The 15,201-nt window shown below is 31.2% G+C and overlaps 1 protein-coding gene across 4 annotated transcripts; it reads left to right on the top strand.

The window, feature by feature from the left end:
• The first annotated feature begins 2,122 nt into the window (after positions 1 to 2,122).
• LOC137830160 (ABC transporter B family member 21-like) lies at positions 2,123 to 8,539 on the top strand. 4 transcript variants are annotated; one of them, XM_068637333.1, is made up of 13 exons: positions 2,123 to 2,291; positions 3,077 to 3,409; positions 3,535 to 3,589; positions 3,688 to 3,863; positions 3,974 to 4,195; positions 4,331 to 4,569; positions 4,720 to 5,245; positions 5,343 to 5,616; positions 5,855 to 6,717; positions 6,816 to 7,082; positions 7,211 to 7,474; positions 7,557 to 7,850; positions 7,979 to 8,539. In XM_068637333.1, the coding sequence occupies exons 2-13, from the start codon at positions 3,104 to 3,106 to the stop codon at positions 8,333 to 8,335; spliced, it is 3,843 nt and encodes a 1,280-aa protein (XP_068493434.1). In that variant the 5' UTR covers positions 2,123 to 2,291; positions 3,077 to 3,103; the 3' UTR covers positions 8,336 to 8,539. The 4 variants fall into 4 exon arrangements, with proteins under 4 accessions (XP_068493434.1, XP_068493435.1, XP_068493437.1 ...); XM_068637334.1 differs by having other exon boundaries at positions 2,288 to 2,514; XM_068637336.1 differs by lacking the exon at positions 2,123 to 2,291 and adding an exon at positions 2,449 to 2,819.
• The last annotated feature ends 6,662 nt before the right edge of the window (positions 8,540 to 15,201 follow it).

Here is a 15,201-nt window from a genome sequence, read left to right as displayed (position 1 = left end):
ATATATATATATTTATAATATTTTCTATATACATATATATATATATATTTAATCATACTGCATCATAAAGTTTTTAGTATAAATGCGAAACCTAGAAATCGATCACTGATCCAATTGGAGTACCTCTACAGGATAGACCTCAACAGAAAACTGAAGAGTAACGGCAGCAAGTGATTGAGTTCAGTAGTTCCTCATATAAAATTATTGACTCTCGAGATATAGTAATATGGAGAAGACAAAATTGTTTCAAGCACCGACAGAACCGGAAGCACTCTTTGTTTCAAACAGGGGAGGGCGGGTTATTCACATTTCATTTGATGGTCAGAGGCGAATTGAAAGCTAAGCTGTGGTAATTCTAAGGATTCCCCCTGGGAAAAAGAGAGATGTCTCCTACGTTACCCGTACCATGTGGAAGTAGCGACGTAATTTCATAGAGTCATTCAGTCTGAATGCTACATGAAGAACATAAGCCAGATGCTACATTGTGAAAATTAAACTAATTATGTCTTTTTATTTATTTATTTATTTATATATGTATGAGATATTATTGAAAGAGAAAAAAAAAGATAAAAGTAAGAATAATTGTATATATTCTACATATTCTTCTAGAAAACTCTATAATATTTAAGAAAAAAAGAGTTAAATAAAATTTAAATAATTTATTATCTTTAAAATATACAATACTTGTTTTATAAAATAATAAAAATAGATATTTTTTCACAACAGCCAATATAAAATGTTTTCTGCATTATGTATTCCTTGTAAAAATATTTTGGATCACTTCTTTCAATTGAACAAACAGAAAATAAATTTATTAGTATTTTTAACCGGGTCTAACTTTGATTTATGAAGTTTATTTTAAAAACTTCTTGTTCTGTCACCACATTGTAAAAGATTCTCAAAAAAATAAAATTGCACGGAAAATAGAAAATAAAACAAAATATATTAATGATGAAAGAGATTAAAATAATTAAATATTCAAAACCAAAAAGAGTGTATGCTCATTAATGTTACAATTATTTTAAAATATATGAAATAAGTTTAATCTTTCTAATTAAATTAACTTGTCTTTTTATTTTAAAATCTAGTTAATTAAAAAACGATAAATTGTTGTTCCCAAGTGTCGGAGTTGACTTCTTTAACTAAAATTTCGAATTCTAAAGAACATAACTAAGAGGGAGGACAAATGCTTAAAAAATAGTAGAAAGAGAAACAAAAGAATATAAAAGTATACAAATATTAATAATACGTATTAAAAAAATAAATTAATCAATTTGAAACATTTTTGTATCAAATGAAATTTATTAATGAGTTGCATTTATAATATTAATGAATTTTAATTAACAAGGGATAGTATAGAAAATTAATGTGTTAAAAAGATTAAGTCAAAATGTATACTCAGGTAAAGATGATATAGCAACTGAGGTTAAAGACTTCCATTTAGTCTGTCATGGGATTAACATGTAAAATTATTAAAATATATTAAAATTTATAAAATATTTAATTGCAATTTAAAATGTAAAATTAATAATTTTTTAATTTATACAAATAGAACTATTAATTAGTCATTTAAAAAAAATTAATTAAATATGTTTTTACTGTGTGTACATAAGCTAATTGACTAACCTCGCAGTCCACTTTGTTATGACACAAGGTGTTTTATTTTACTAACCGTGATTTACACTTATAAAGTTCCAATCATATTAATTATAATCTAATAATAATCTTATGAATGTATATAAATAAAGATAGTAATTAATTAATTAATTAAAAATTTAAAAACTATTTATAGAATTAAATGTGTTTTGTTTGTTTCTTAAATATATATATATATATATTAAAAACACGTTGATTAAGGAGTCCGTTTCCATTGAGTTTAATCATAGTTAAGTCAAAACGGTTCTGGTGACCATTATTATTACCACCCTTAGAATAAGGATTCAATGGAAAGTTTAGAAAAAAAATAAATTAAATGTGGTATGAATATATATGTGCGTGTTTTCATTGTTAGTTGTCCTTGCGCATCACGTCACGGAAGAAGAAGAAAATGCTTGCTCTTTAAGCGATGACATGTGTATATATATATATATATATATATATATATATATATATATATATATGAGTGTGTGTGTATGTATGAATGTGAACATTTCTACAGAACTACCCTCCATTACAGAATCTTCTTAATACACTTGTCAGATCTCAGTAGGAACCATCCTACATATAGTTTCATTTTCCATATATATATATATACACAAAAACGCTTCTCTCTTCCAGTTTTCTTTCCAAAGGTAAAAAATACAATAAACTTTTTCCCTTCTTTCTTCTTCTCTCTCTACACTGTTTTTGTTGTTGTTCATATTCAAGCGTTGAAACTTGAAAATTTGAAACGCTACTCATTGTGCGTGTTGCAATAATAAAGCATGATATGGTGTAAAACTTTGACTCAAGTGCATCATTTTTCTTCTTCCGCCCTTTAACAGCCACCTACTATAATTTTCCGGGGAGAAGAGAGTGAGTTTTTTTTTTCTTTTTGCAGTGTGGTGGGTGACAAAATGAAACGAGTTATTCATCCTTTTGTTTGTTGTATGGATCAGCGAATTCAAGCGTGTGTTCTTCTTTCTTTAAACTCCACCGAAACGGCACGTTTCCATAGCAATATATTTGCCTAGATTAGTAGAAACTTTTGTTCGAGTTGCCAATATCAACACAACACTCTGTTTTTTACATGTATTGCTCTGTTTGTGATGGTTGTGAATGAATCTCGCTTTGGAAGCAAACGATTGCTTCACGTCTCCGCGTGTTTGAAGTTTCATTTGGTGAACGCCAGCTGGCTCCGGCAACTTGATTTGCATTGAAATATTTCAAGATTCTTTCTTTTTAGTATGAAATTAATTTCAATCCAACAAACACAGTAGAAAGTCTTTTTAGTGTGTTGTTTAGCTTTTGTTCAACCTATCACTGAGTTCGTGATTTACGTTGTCAATTGCAAGTTATTTGGCTTGTGATGCTTTGAGGTGTTAAGGTTTTTGGAGTTGTGATTTTTGAATTTATTTTATTTGGTAATTTTGCGTAGTTGGAGAGCAGAAAGCGCTGATCTGACATGGGTGTGGAGAATGATGAAGAGAGGAAGCATGATGACACAAGCACGTCAGAGAATCGTGCAGGAACCAGCACGAATGGGGAAAGAGAAGAAAAAAGTAAACAGAAAGAAAAACCTGAGACAGTTCCATTTTTCAAGCTGTTCGCTTTCGCAGACTCCACTGACATTCTTTTGATGGTTGTTGGGACTATTGGTGCCATTGGAAATGGGATGGGTTTGCCTATTATGACGTTGCTGTTTGGTGAAATGATTGATAGCTTCGGTAGTAACCAGCAAAATCCTAACGTGGTGGAAGCAGTGTCCAAGGTAAAAACACAAATGTCTAGGTTGGTTAAGTGAGATTTGTCTTGACTTTGTTAATCAGCTTTTGAACCCTTGTTATAAGTTATAAGGAGATCTTAGGTTGTTTGATTTGATTGATAAAACTACAGGTTTCTCTAAAATTTGTGTACTTGGCAGTGGGATCTGGGATGGCAGCGTTTCTCCGTAAGTATATTTTATAATTACGACGGATCACTTTGGTTTGTGTTGAACCATTTGACTTTTCTAGACACCGAAGTTGAGAGAACCATTTCATTTTTCAGAGGTGACTAGCTGGATGGTCACGGGGGAGAGACAGGCAGCACGAATAAGGGGACTGTATTTGAAAACAATTCTGAGACAAGATATTGCTTTCTTCGATAAGGAAACAAGCACTGGGGAGGTGGTAGGGAGGATGTCAGGTGACACAGTTCTCATACAAGATGCCATGGGTGAGAAGGTACCAGTCATATGCTGCAACATGCAAAAGATAATAATTTTTGCAGGCTTGAATGCAAATTAGGAGCATAAAGCCACTTTGAATATGCTAACATTTGTTTTTTTGAACAGGTTGGGAAATTTTTGCAGTTAATGGCAACATTCGTTGGGGGATTTACTATAGCATTTATCAAAGGGTGGCTTCTTACTTGTGTCATGATGGCCACTCTTCCACTTCTAGTTTTGTCGGGAGCTGCTATGGCCGTCATCATAGGCAAGATGGCTTCTCGAGGTCAAACGGCTTATGCAAAAGCTTCACATGTAGTCGAACAGACAATTGGCTCAATAAGAACCGTATGTTGTTTTGTTGAAACCTAAGTAGATATCTGCGGAATTCTATAATTTCTCGATTGAATGTACTAATTTCTTGTTGCCTACGTCTTGACATTCTATGATAATCATGTTTTATTTCCCTATGAATATTTCCAGGTTGCATCCTTTACTGGGGAAAAGCAAGCAGTAAATAGTTATAGCAAATTTCTTGTGGATGCTTACAGATCAGGAGTGAGTGAAGGTTCCCTGGCTGGAGTGGGCCTAGGAACGGTTATGCTTGTGATTTTTGGTGGTTATGCTTTGGCTGTATGGTTTGGCGCAAAGATGATAATGGAAAAAGGATATAATGGGGGCACGGTGATTAATGTGATTATTTCCTTCCTAACTGCTTCGATGTAAGTAGCATTTTATTTTAATATATTTCCTCTGCTAAGGAAGTTTGGGGAGTTCATTTTTTTAAAACAAACCAAAATGTAGCCACATTTATAAATAAATAGATCCGTAACTTATTTACATGATTTTTTTATTTTTTTTTCAAATCATAGGTCTCTTGGACAAGCATCCCCTAGCCTGAGTGCTTTTGCTGCAGGTCAGGCTGCAGCTTATAAAATGTTCCAGACAATTGAAAGGAAGCCAGAGATAGATGCTTATGATCCAAATGGAAAAATACTAGAAGATATTCAAGGCGAAATAGATTTAAGGGATGTTTATTTCAGTTATCCAGCAAGACCTGAGGAACTGATATTTAATGGATTTTCTCTTCATATAGCTAGTGGTACAACTGCAGCGTTAGTTGGACAAAGTGGTAGTGGAAAGTCCACGGTTATCAGTTTGGTAGAAAGATTCTATGATCCACAGGCTGGTGAAGTTCTTATTGATGGCATAAACCTGAAAGAATTTCAGCTTAGGTGGATCAGAGGAAAAATAGGCCTTGTCAGCCAGGAGCCGGTGTTGTTTGCATCTAGCATTAAGGATAATATTGCTTATGGAAAGGAGGGAGCAACAATTGAAGAGATAAGATCTGCATCTGAACTTGCAAATGCTGCTAAATTCATTGATAAACTTCCACAGGTTCTACGCTGTAGCCAGAGTACTTCAATTTAAGGCTACTTCTTGATTCGTAATCTGGGAACATTAGTAATTTTCTACTTCTTACCTTATCATGCAGGGACTAAACACAATGGTCGGTGAACATGGAACTCAGTTGTCTGGTGGGCAGAAGCAACGCATTGCCATTGCAAGAGCAATCCTAAAAAATCCGAGAATTCTACTTCTGGATGAAGCCACAAGTGCACTTGACGCAGAGTCTGAAAGGATAGTGCAAGAGGCTCTAGACAGGATCATGGTCAACAGAACAACTGTTGTAGTGGCACATCGTTTGAGCACAGTGAGAAATGCTGATATGATTGCTGTCATTCATAGAGGGAAGATGGTTGAGAATGGTACCACACCAGTTCATTGAAAACGTGCTTTCTTTTCTATTCCCACTCGTTAAACGGTTGATCATAAATATATATGCGCGCGCGCGTGAGACTAACTCTTTGATTCTGATGCATACTTTTTTTGCATATAGAGTATATTTCGAATCATCACAATTTTGTTTGCATATGGAATATAATTCAAATCATCACAATTTTGTTTGCATATATCTCGCAATAACTTTGTGTGTTTATTAATCAGGAACACACTCAGAATTACTGAAGGATCCTGAGGGAGCTTACTCTCAGCTTATACGCCTACAAGAAATAAGCAAGGAGACAGAACAGAATGCAGACCATGTTGGCAAGAGTGAACTTTCTTCTGAATCCCTAAGACAATCTAGTCAAAGGAAATCACTTCAAAGATCTATTAGCAGGGGGTCATCCTTAGGGAATAGTAGCCGTCATTCATTTTCAGTTTCCTTCGGTTTACCCACAGCAGTTAACGTTTCTGATCCTGAACATGAAAGCTCAATGCCCAAAGAAAAAGAGGTTCCACTCCACCGCCTTGCTTCCCTTAACAAGCCAGAGATTCCAGTTCTTCTGCTTGGATCTGTAGCTGCCATAATAAATGGTGTTATACTTCCAATATTTGGCCTGCTGATTTCCAGTGCCATCAAGACATTTTATGAACCGTTTGATAAGATGAAAAAGGACTCCCACTTTTGGGCACTGATGTTTTTGACCCTTGGTATTGTATCATTTTTCATAATTCCTGCGCGAGGATACTTTTTCTCTGTGGCAGGAAGTAAGTTAATCCAACGTATCAGGCTAATGTGTTTCGAGAAGGTTGTCAACAGGGAGGTTGGTTGGTTTGATGAGCCTGAAAACTCGAGTGGTTCAATAGGTGCAAGGCTTTCAGCAGATGCTGCTTCAGTGCGTGCCCTTGTTGGTGATGCCCTGGGACTATTGGTTCAAAATTTAGCGTCTGCAGTAGCAGGTTTAATCATTGCTTTCGTCGCATCTTGGCAGCTGGCACTAATTATTCTTGTCTTGATTCCCTTGATTGGGGTTAATGGATATGTTCAAATGAAATTCATGAAGGGATTCAGTGCAGATGCAAAGGTTAGTTTTATTTTCAATAGCTGCACAAATTTATAAAAGTAACTATTATTCAGACAATGAGACAAATTTTCAGTAGTACTGAATGTTTGTCGCTGCAGATGATGTACGGAGAAGCAAGCCAAGTTGCTAATGATGCAGTTGGAAGCATAAGAACGGTTGCTTCTTTCTGTGCTGAAGACAATGTTATGGAACTATACAGGAAGAAATGTGAGGGTCCCATGAAAACAGGGATACGGCAAGGGTTGATCAGCGGATCAGGATTTGGGGTTTCATTTTTCTTACTGTTTTGTGTTTATGCAACCAGTTTCTACGCAGGAGCTAGACTTGTTGACGCTGGAAAGACAACCTTCTCAAATGTTTTCCGGGTACTAACTCTTTCATACTTGTAACACTCATTATAAACTTTTGAGGGGAAAGTGAGTGTATAAAGAGTATTAGATTTCAAGATTATGTTTTTACTTCCTAAAAATGTATTTGTTTTCATCTTTTGCAGGTTTTCTTTGCATTAACTATGGCTGCTATTGGAATTTCCCAATCAAGCTCCTTTGCTCCTGACTCGAGCAAAGCCAGGACAGCTACTGCTTCCATATTTGGAATAATCGATAAGAAGTCACAGATAGACCCGAGTGATGAGTCTGGCACCACATTGGATAGTGTTAAGGGAGAAATTGAGCTTCGTCATGTGAACTTCAAATATCCTTCTAGGCCTGACGTACAGATTTTCCGTGACCTCAGCTTGACCATCCATTCTGGCAAGGTAGAGTTTGAGTTATATATTTCTACTCAATTTCAGTTCAATAAGCACCAACTAATGATCACCATTAAAACTGTTGTTCCAGACGGTCGCTCTTGTTGGTGAAAGTGGAAGTGGGAAATCCACTGTGATTGCCTTGTTGCAAAGATTTTATGATCCTGATTCAGGGCAAATTACACTTGATGGGATAGAAATTCGTCAGTTACAGCTCAAGTGGTTAAGACAGCAGATGGGCCTTGTAAGCCAGGAGCCAGTTTTGTTCAATGAAACAATACGTGCCAATATTGCCTATGGAAAAGGAGGCAATGCTACTGAAGCAGAAATCACGGCTGCAGCAGAATTGGCCAATGCCCATAAATTCATTAGTGGCTTACAACAGGTAAAACACTGGCAAGCATTTTCTTAGCTTCTTTTATGTTATTATGTCTTCGCAACATTTCTATTGGCTGAACTGTTCTTATTGTCAAATGTGTTTGACTTTACGCTGTATATTCCCTCCTATGGCAGGGTTATGATACTTTAGTGGGGGAGAGGGGAACCCAATTATCTGGTGGGCAAAAGCAACGTGTAGCCATTGCACGAGCCATAATAAAAAGTCCAAAGATATTACTCCTTGATGAGGCGACGAGTGCCTTGGATGCAGAGTCAGAAAAAGTTGTTCAAGATGCATTAGAGAAAGTCATGGTGAACAGAACCACTGTGGTCGTGGCACATCGTCTATCCACAATAAGAAATGCAGATGTCATTGCTGTTGTCAAAAATGGAGTCATAGTGGAGAAAGGAAAACATGAAGCACTCATTAAGGTCAGTGGTGGATTTTATGCTTCCTTAGTCCAACTTCACACAAGTGCTTCAACAGTATGAGTTTTGCCTGTCTAATTCCATTCTTTTTCCTTTTTCTTCTTGTATAAGATCCATGCCCAATATTGTTTCCCTATTCAGTTAAGAAATTTGATTTATTTTGCACCATTGCTTAATATCAATGACAACAGATAACCAAAAATATGTGAGAAGGATGGAAATATCTGCAATAGTTTTTTAAGCAATATAGCAATACTTTATCATTGATATTGATCCACACGTCTTTTAACTTTCATACACTCGTTGGGACCTACAGATCTCGGTGGATGTAGTTTTCCAACCAAGTTAGTCAAACTATGTTTTGCTTTTTTATCATATAATGCTTAGATGTTGTCACTTAGGTTCGGGTGCATTAATATTAAACAGCGGATTATCCGTAGCAAACATTACTATTAACTCGATATCTTTTTTACATGCATTAATTCAATGTATAATGTTAACAAGAAAATATAAACATAATAAAGTGCATATATAGTTATACTATGTGAAGTTTGAATATTAACATGAATGCTGTTTCGTCTCAATTTTTATTTTCCCAATTTCAATTTTTATATTTTTTTATTTTGATTTTTCCGGATAATTTATAAACATTCAACATTTTTCTTACAGCAAAAATTCAACATTTTTAAAAAATATAAAAAGAAATGTTAATTCTCAAACTTCAAGTCATAATTACTAGACACACGTATAAACAAATAATAAAACGTCTACACCAACTAATTCTTTGACTATAAGTTAACAGATTATATATATATAACGGATCAAAAACATTGAAACCTTATTCTACTAGGACAAGTTTGTTTCAAATTTAAGTAGGAAGTGAAAAAAACTGGAAAAAATATTTATCGTACTCTAAAAAACAAATAAATAAAAGAAAGGACCAAGTTGCCAACATTACTTTTCATTAATTCTGACAACATAAACTTAAATACTCATTCACTAATGACATTCATACATAGAGTATATAATTTTTCTGTTGTTTTTTATTTTTTTATGCAACATATTATTATTTATTTTTAGTTTATTCTAATTTAAATTTAAAATAACTATTAAAAAATTAATTTAGAATATTAATCATACTTTTAACAAAAAAATATTTTTGGATAAACTACATTTTAAAAATATTGCAGCATTAGTGATTATTAATTCGATTTTTTTATTTTCACACGTAAGCATTTAATAAAAACATATTTCATTCCCGCCTAGAAATGACATTCCTATAGAGGAATTCCGGGAATAATTAATAATATATGATTGGTTATCACTTTATTTCCCTAAGAATAATCTTTTTATTTTCAACAAAATTCTACTCATATTTGGTCCAAAAAATATTCTTAGGAATATAACATTTTTTTTAACATATCTTGAATTGAAATGAAATAATAAAAAAAAACATAAACAAACAGATAAATGAGTTATAAAAGTATGTGGTGCTAACGATGAATAGACGAGGATGAAGAAGAAGAATGAATAGATATGTGCAAACGTCATGCATGACGAAATTTCATTCATTATTATTATAACCAAGAAAAGGTGGAAATTAACCTATCAAAATCCTTAGTTGTTACCTTTTGTGTTTGCCATTTGGTGAACATTGAAATATAGAAAGTTATTTATTACAAATAAAAAGTTAATAACTTGATTAATTAATGCATTAGACGTATCCCGTGGAACACCACCTAATTCTAGGTCTAAAAAGTTTTTGAGGTGTTGTACCAATTTTTAAATAAAAAAAATAAGTTAATTATAGATGTTTAATTTTTTATCATAATTGTATCACGATTTATTGAAACTGCTTGTCATAAACGGACACTAATCAACTAATTCTTTTTAATGATAAAGGTGGGGAATTTTTATCTATAAGTTATTATTTTAGTTTCTTAATTAAAGTATGTTATATTGGTTTTTTAAATTTAAAAATTAGCAAATGAATTTTTAAAGAATATTCATTCAATCACATTAGTTTGAAATTGAGAATATATTTTACTGAGAAAAAACAGTTAGTTTTTTAGATTTTTTTTTATTTTAAATATTAAATTTAGAGATTTAAAATAAAGAACTTTGAAAATTTTACAGCTTTTTGTTTCAAAAACGACAGTACATACTTTTAAGGTGTAGATGGTGGTTTAGTTAATTTTTTTTATAAGAGATTTTATTCCTTTTTTACATGAAGAGTTTTGGTTCCTAAAAACTGTGAACAATATTGTTTTAAAATATATATATATATATATATATATATTACTAAATTTTTAAATTAAATTCTGATATGTAAACAATAAACTAAAAAATAAGTATAATTTCAAAATATTGTTTTTAAAGTGTCTTTAATAGTTTATAAAATTGTCATCAATATATCTTAACGTGCTTTTTATACAACTTAATGATAAATTCTAAGATTTTATTTATTTATTAAATATTCTCAAAAATAGCTACTAACTAAGATATTTGAATTTAAAATTGAAAAGAATGTTATTATCTAATGTGTCATTTTAAAGGTTAACAATCCATTTCTTTTGGAGCTTAAGTAAAGTCTGAATTTCTAATAATGCTATTATTTGTTGTGTCACGTCAATATTGCGACATTGCCTGTAAAGTAAACCCTCTAAAAGTAATACATATGCATTCAAATGCATTATTCATGCATCGGTGATCTGTTTGAGGTTGAGATGCACTGCATTTTCACGATTCAGCCATAATATTCACTCATCCGTTCCAAATCATATATATTCAAAATAAGTTTTAGTATTTAATTATTTTTCTCAATAATATTACTAGAGTTAATTATTGTATATGAAGTATTATTTGTATTAAAATTTAAAATCTCATCACAAATTTATTTTTAAAAGGTGTTCCTGTAAATTAAGAAAGAGAAATGTATTTAAATTGTTTTTGATCTCGACTTTTAGACGATATGTGACTATTGAATATACCAGAACAAGTTTGTCACTGGAGGATTGAGGGAACAAGGATTTGTCTTTAGAACAACTTTTCCATTTGGTAATTTGTCTTTGGAACCTCATTTTAATCCTCACAGACGACACCAATGTTCTGACCCAAATCCGTAGATATGACATCACTAGGGTCAATTAACATATTCAAGATATTGTCCAACACCAAATGAAAACTCAAACATTACCGAAACAACTCGTAATCATCAAGTTATTCAGGATAATCAAGATTGCGCCGAGGACATAGTTGAATTCCAACCATCCTCCGTTAGGCCATTAACTCAAGAAGAGTATCTCCTTGTTGCACTCCAACACCAAGATCATCACAGAGAAAGACTTGGAGCTTCGAACAACGGTCCTTCAAGGCAGTTTCAATCGTTTTGCAGAACAATATGATGATAGCTAACATGAAAGGGTTTCATCATTTCACATCCAAGATTATGGACATCCATCCCCAAAAATGGAAGAGGTCAAGTATGAAAAAATACAATGAAACGTTGAATCTCAAGACCCATATCCAAGCTTATATGACACAAGTAAATCTCTTTTTGGACAACATGACCATAGTGCAGGTTCTTTAAACTAGACTAACAAGAATTGCCCTAGAATAATATTAGTCTCTGCTAAGAGTTCAATAGACTCTTCCCGCACATTTTGTGTAAGATTTCTTGTTAGGTTTGTCAATTGTAAACTTATCATTGTGACATGAACTCTTCATAGCTCTTATAATCATAAATATTTTATATTCTTATTTACTTCATTTGTAGGTGAACCTCCCTTCTTTCTTTGTGACCATCAACACAACGAAGTTCGGTCTATGGAAAAGTCATCTCTTCTCCACCTCAAAACTTTCCATATCTATTTTTAGTAAAAACAATTTTATGATAATTAACTCGTAATTATTATTTTATATTTTATATTTTATTTTCAACTCATCAATTAAATCATTTTCAATCATCTTTAAGAACCTGTTGATTGATAAATTAAAAAAAAAAAAAAAAAAACATACTAATTAATTGACAATTTAGAGATAAAAATAAAAAATATTTTAAACATTGTATAAAAAAATAATAAAATTTATTAAGTTATAAATATAGTATAATCATTACTAAACAGGCTGAAGATAAAAATTATACGAAAAATAAGTTGTATTAAATTGATAGTCATAAAGAACTCATTTATTAAATAAACAAAAAATATAATTTTTTTAAATTATAGAGAAAATTATAAAAGTAAATTATTACTTTAAGAGACTTTATTTTAGAATTTAATATGATACATCAATATCAAAAATAAATAAACATAGCCCATATTCAAAATTTGAAAAATGAGGCATTTAATATAGGGGGAAAAAAGATAAGAGACTTTGAGAGTTTGAAAACTTGAAGTTGGTTAAATATTACACTTGGATTCATGGTCAAAGACTTATTTGTTTATTCTATTACGTAATACTGAGGTATTCACACACGTCATCTTAATAGTTTTAAAGTTAGTAACATAGTTTATTTGGCCATTTTGGAATAAAACATATTTTAGTTCTTCAAGATTTGCTTTTGTTGTTCATGTGATTTCAAGCTGGAGATAGCGTTTACGCGAAGCTCTTTTAAAAATTTGCGTTTGACGTTGACAAATTAGATTCGCCACATGCAAGAATCATTGTCAAAAGGAATATAAAAATGTAACATTTTTTTAATTAAACTTATGATAGAGGTGCATAGAATATTGCAGTATATTTTATTCACTTTCAAATTTTTGTTTATTACATTCGCTAAATTAATAGTAATATCACGATTTGAGAAGTTGTTTTCATTTGCAAGACATGAGAATTTTATATTTTGAATGAACTCAAGCACTGCAACATTAAGTGCTTATTTTATTTGTAAAATATGGTGACTTAAATGTATTGATGAAGATGCAGGAGTGCTACAAAAAATAGAATAAAGGCTTCACCACAAAAATGTCCAAATCTAATTTTTTAAAATACAAATTAAGCATCCCGTTTTTTAAGCTTACTTCAGTGCTTCATTGGACCCACCTAAGCCTATTTCTTTTTAGTAGAAGAGTGCACAAATGATGAAGGAAGAATATTGAAATTGAATCCTAGATTAACATAGCTCTCAAAGTGGATCAAAAGTACTTAATTTATTAGATTTTAATTGAGTTTTATTTTAAATTATTATTTAGTATTTATGTTTGATATAGATATTTAGCATTATTATTTACATAAATTATTATTAACTTTTTCAGCAAATTGTTAATACTAATTCTAATAACATATAATAACAATAAAGAATGATACATTTTGGATAACTTTAAGCTTAACAACTTAAATAAATTTGAGTTTGATCGATCATACTATCACATATCATCCACCATTAACATTGGTAATTAAAGAAAAAAACAACCCCACATTAACAGAAGACTAACACTTAAACCAAGTTCATGGCATGACCTGCAAAAAAAAGTTGCATCAAATATCCTTTCACTTGCTATTAAGAAGTAGACTTTAGGTCTAACTCAACCTTATAAAATCAAATCAATGAGATGAGATTTGCACCCACTTATATACTATAAAAAGTTCTAATCTTTAGTTAATGTGGGATCTCCAACACTTGCAGCAATGAGCTTTAACTAACCAATTCAAATTGAAATCATAAAATATTGATTTACACATAATATTTATTACTTTAAATATTTATTGATTAATATCATAAAAATATGAAAAGAACTTTTATGATTGAAGAAAATAAGTTATGCAACTTCTTATTTTTGTTAAGAAAATATTTTGCATAATCTAGGAAATGCGGGAAGATATAAGAGATAAAGAAAACCTTACATGCTACCTTCCAATGTTTTTTTAAACAAATTGTCTAGAACATATGAAATGTATCAAAATGAGCTTCACATAATAGAATTTTCAGAACAATTTTTTCACAATATAAATGATAACTTCTAGAAGTTTTCCAAAACCAGTTTTTTTCTTCAGTTCTTTCTTCTTTTTCCTTTCAAAATTTGCAATGGAAATGGAAGTGCAGTAGCAGCGATGCCGGCATGACACGGTTCAATGAGAGGGTATTTTAGTCTTTTAAATTAGTATGGAGTACAATTAGTAATAGTAGGAGTGCTTGAAGTAAAAATCTTATTTTTACTCTACGCTCTTTTTATCTTGATTTGTAAATGGAATCTCAATTTTTAAAATATTAATTATTGAAAATAATATTATATCATTTTAAATTATTCATTACAATTTCAAAAATATAATTTATATATTTAAATATTTATGAATTTCATTATTATATTATAACTTAAATAATAAAGATGTATTTATCATGACTTTTAACTATATTTAAAAAAATATTTATATTTACCTTGTACGCTAGACGTACTAAAATACTATTTATGAAGGAATTGTAAATAACATGAATATAAATTATCTTAATTCAAACATTTTGATTAATTTAAAAATATTTAATATTAATAATTTTTTTAATCTTTTATCGTGCCGTGCTCCTTTTGCAAGCCAGAGATATTATTAAAATTGATCAAAACACAAGATGTGCCTGAATAAGAGAATTACATATGTTGAATAAATGAATTAGAAAGAATTACAGTAGCACGATACATATACACTAAAATTCAGGATGAAAAAATTCTTCAAACAACGATTCGTATTGTGAAAGTGTTGTGAAAGTGTGAAACCGTATCGTTTATACGTATCGTGTATTGTCTATTCAAATGTTATAGGCCAAACAAAAGAGAAAATGGAATGAGAGTGCATGTTTTTTCCTGCACATATTCACCGCAGAAAAGAATAGTCCATCATGCTCTATTATCCCCTCTTGCATTTCACTTCTCCTTGACAAATGTTAGAACTTAATTGGAATAGATATCATACAAAATAAAATAAATTAAACATGAGAT

This window comes from Phaseolus vulgaris, chromosome 7, assembly GCF_000499845.2.
Source record: "Phaseolus vulgaris cultivar G19833 chromosome 7, P. vulgaris v2.0, whole genome shotgun sequence".
NCBI lineage: Eukaryota > Viridiplantae > Streptophyta > Magnoliopsida > Fabales > Fabaceae > Phaseolus > Phaseolus vulgaris.
This window is presented reverse-complemented; position numbering and strand designations above follow the sequence as displayed.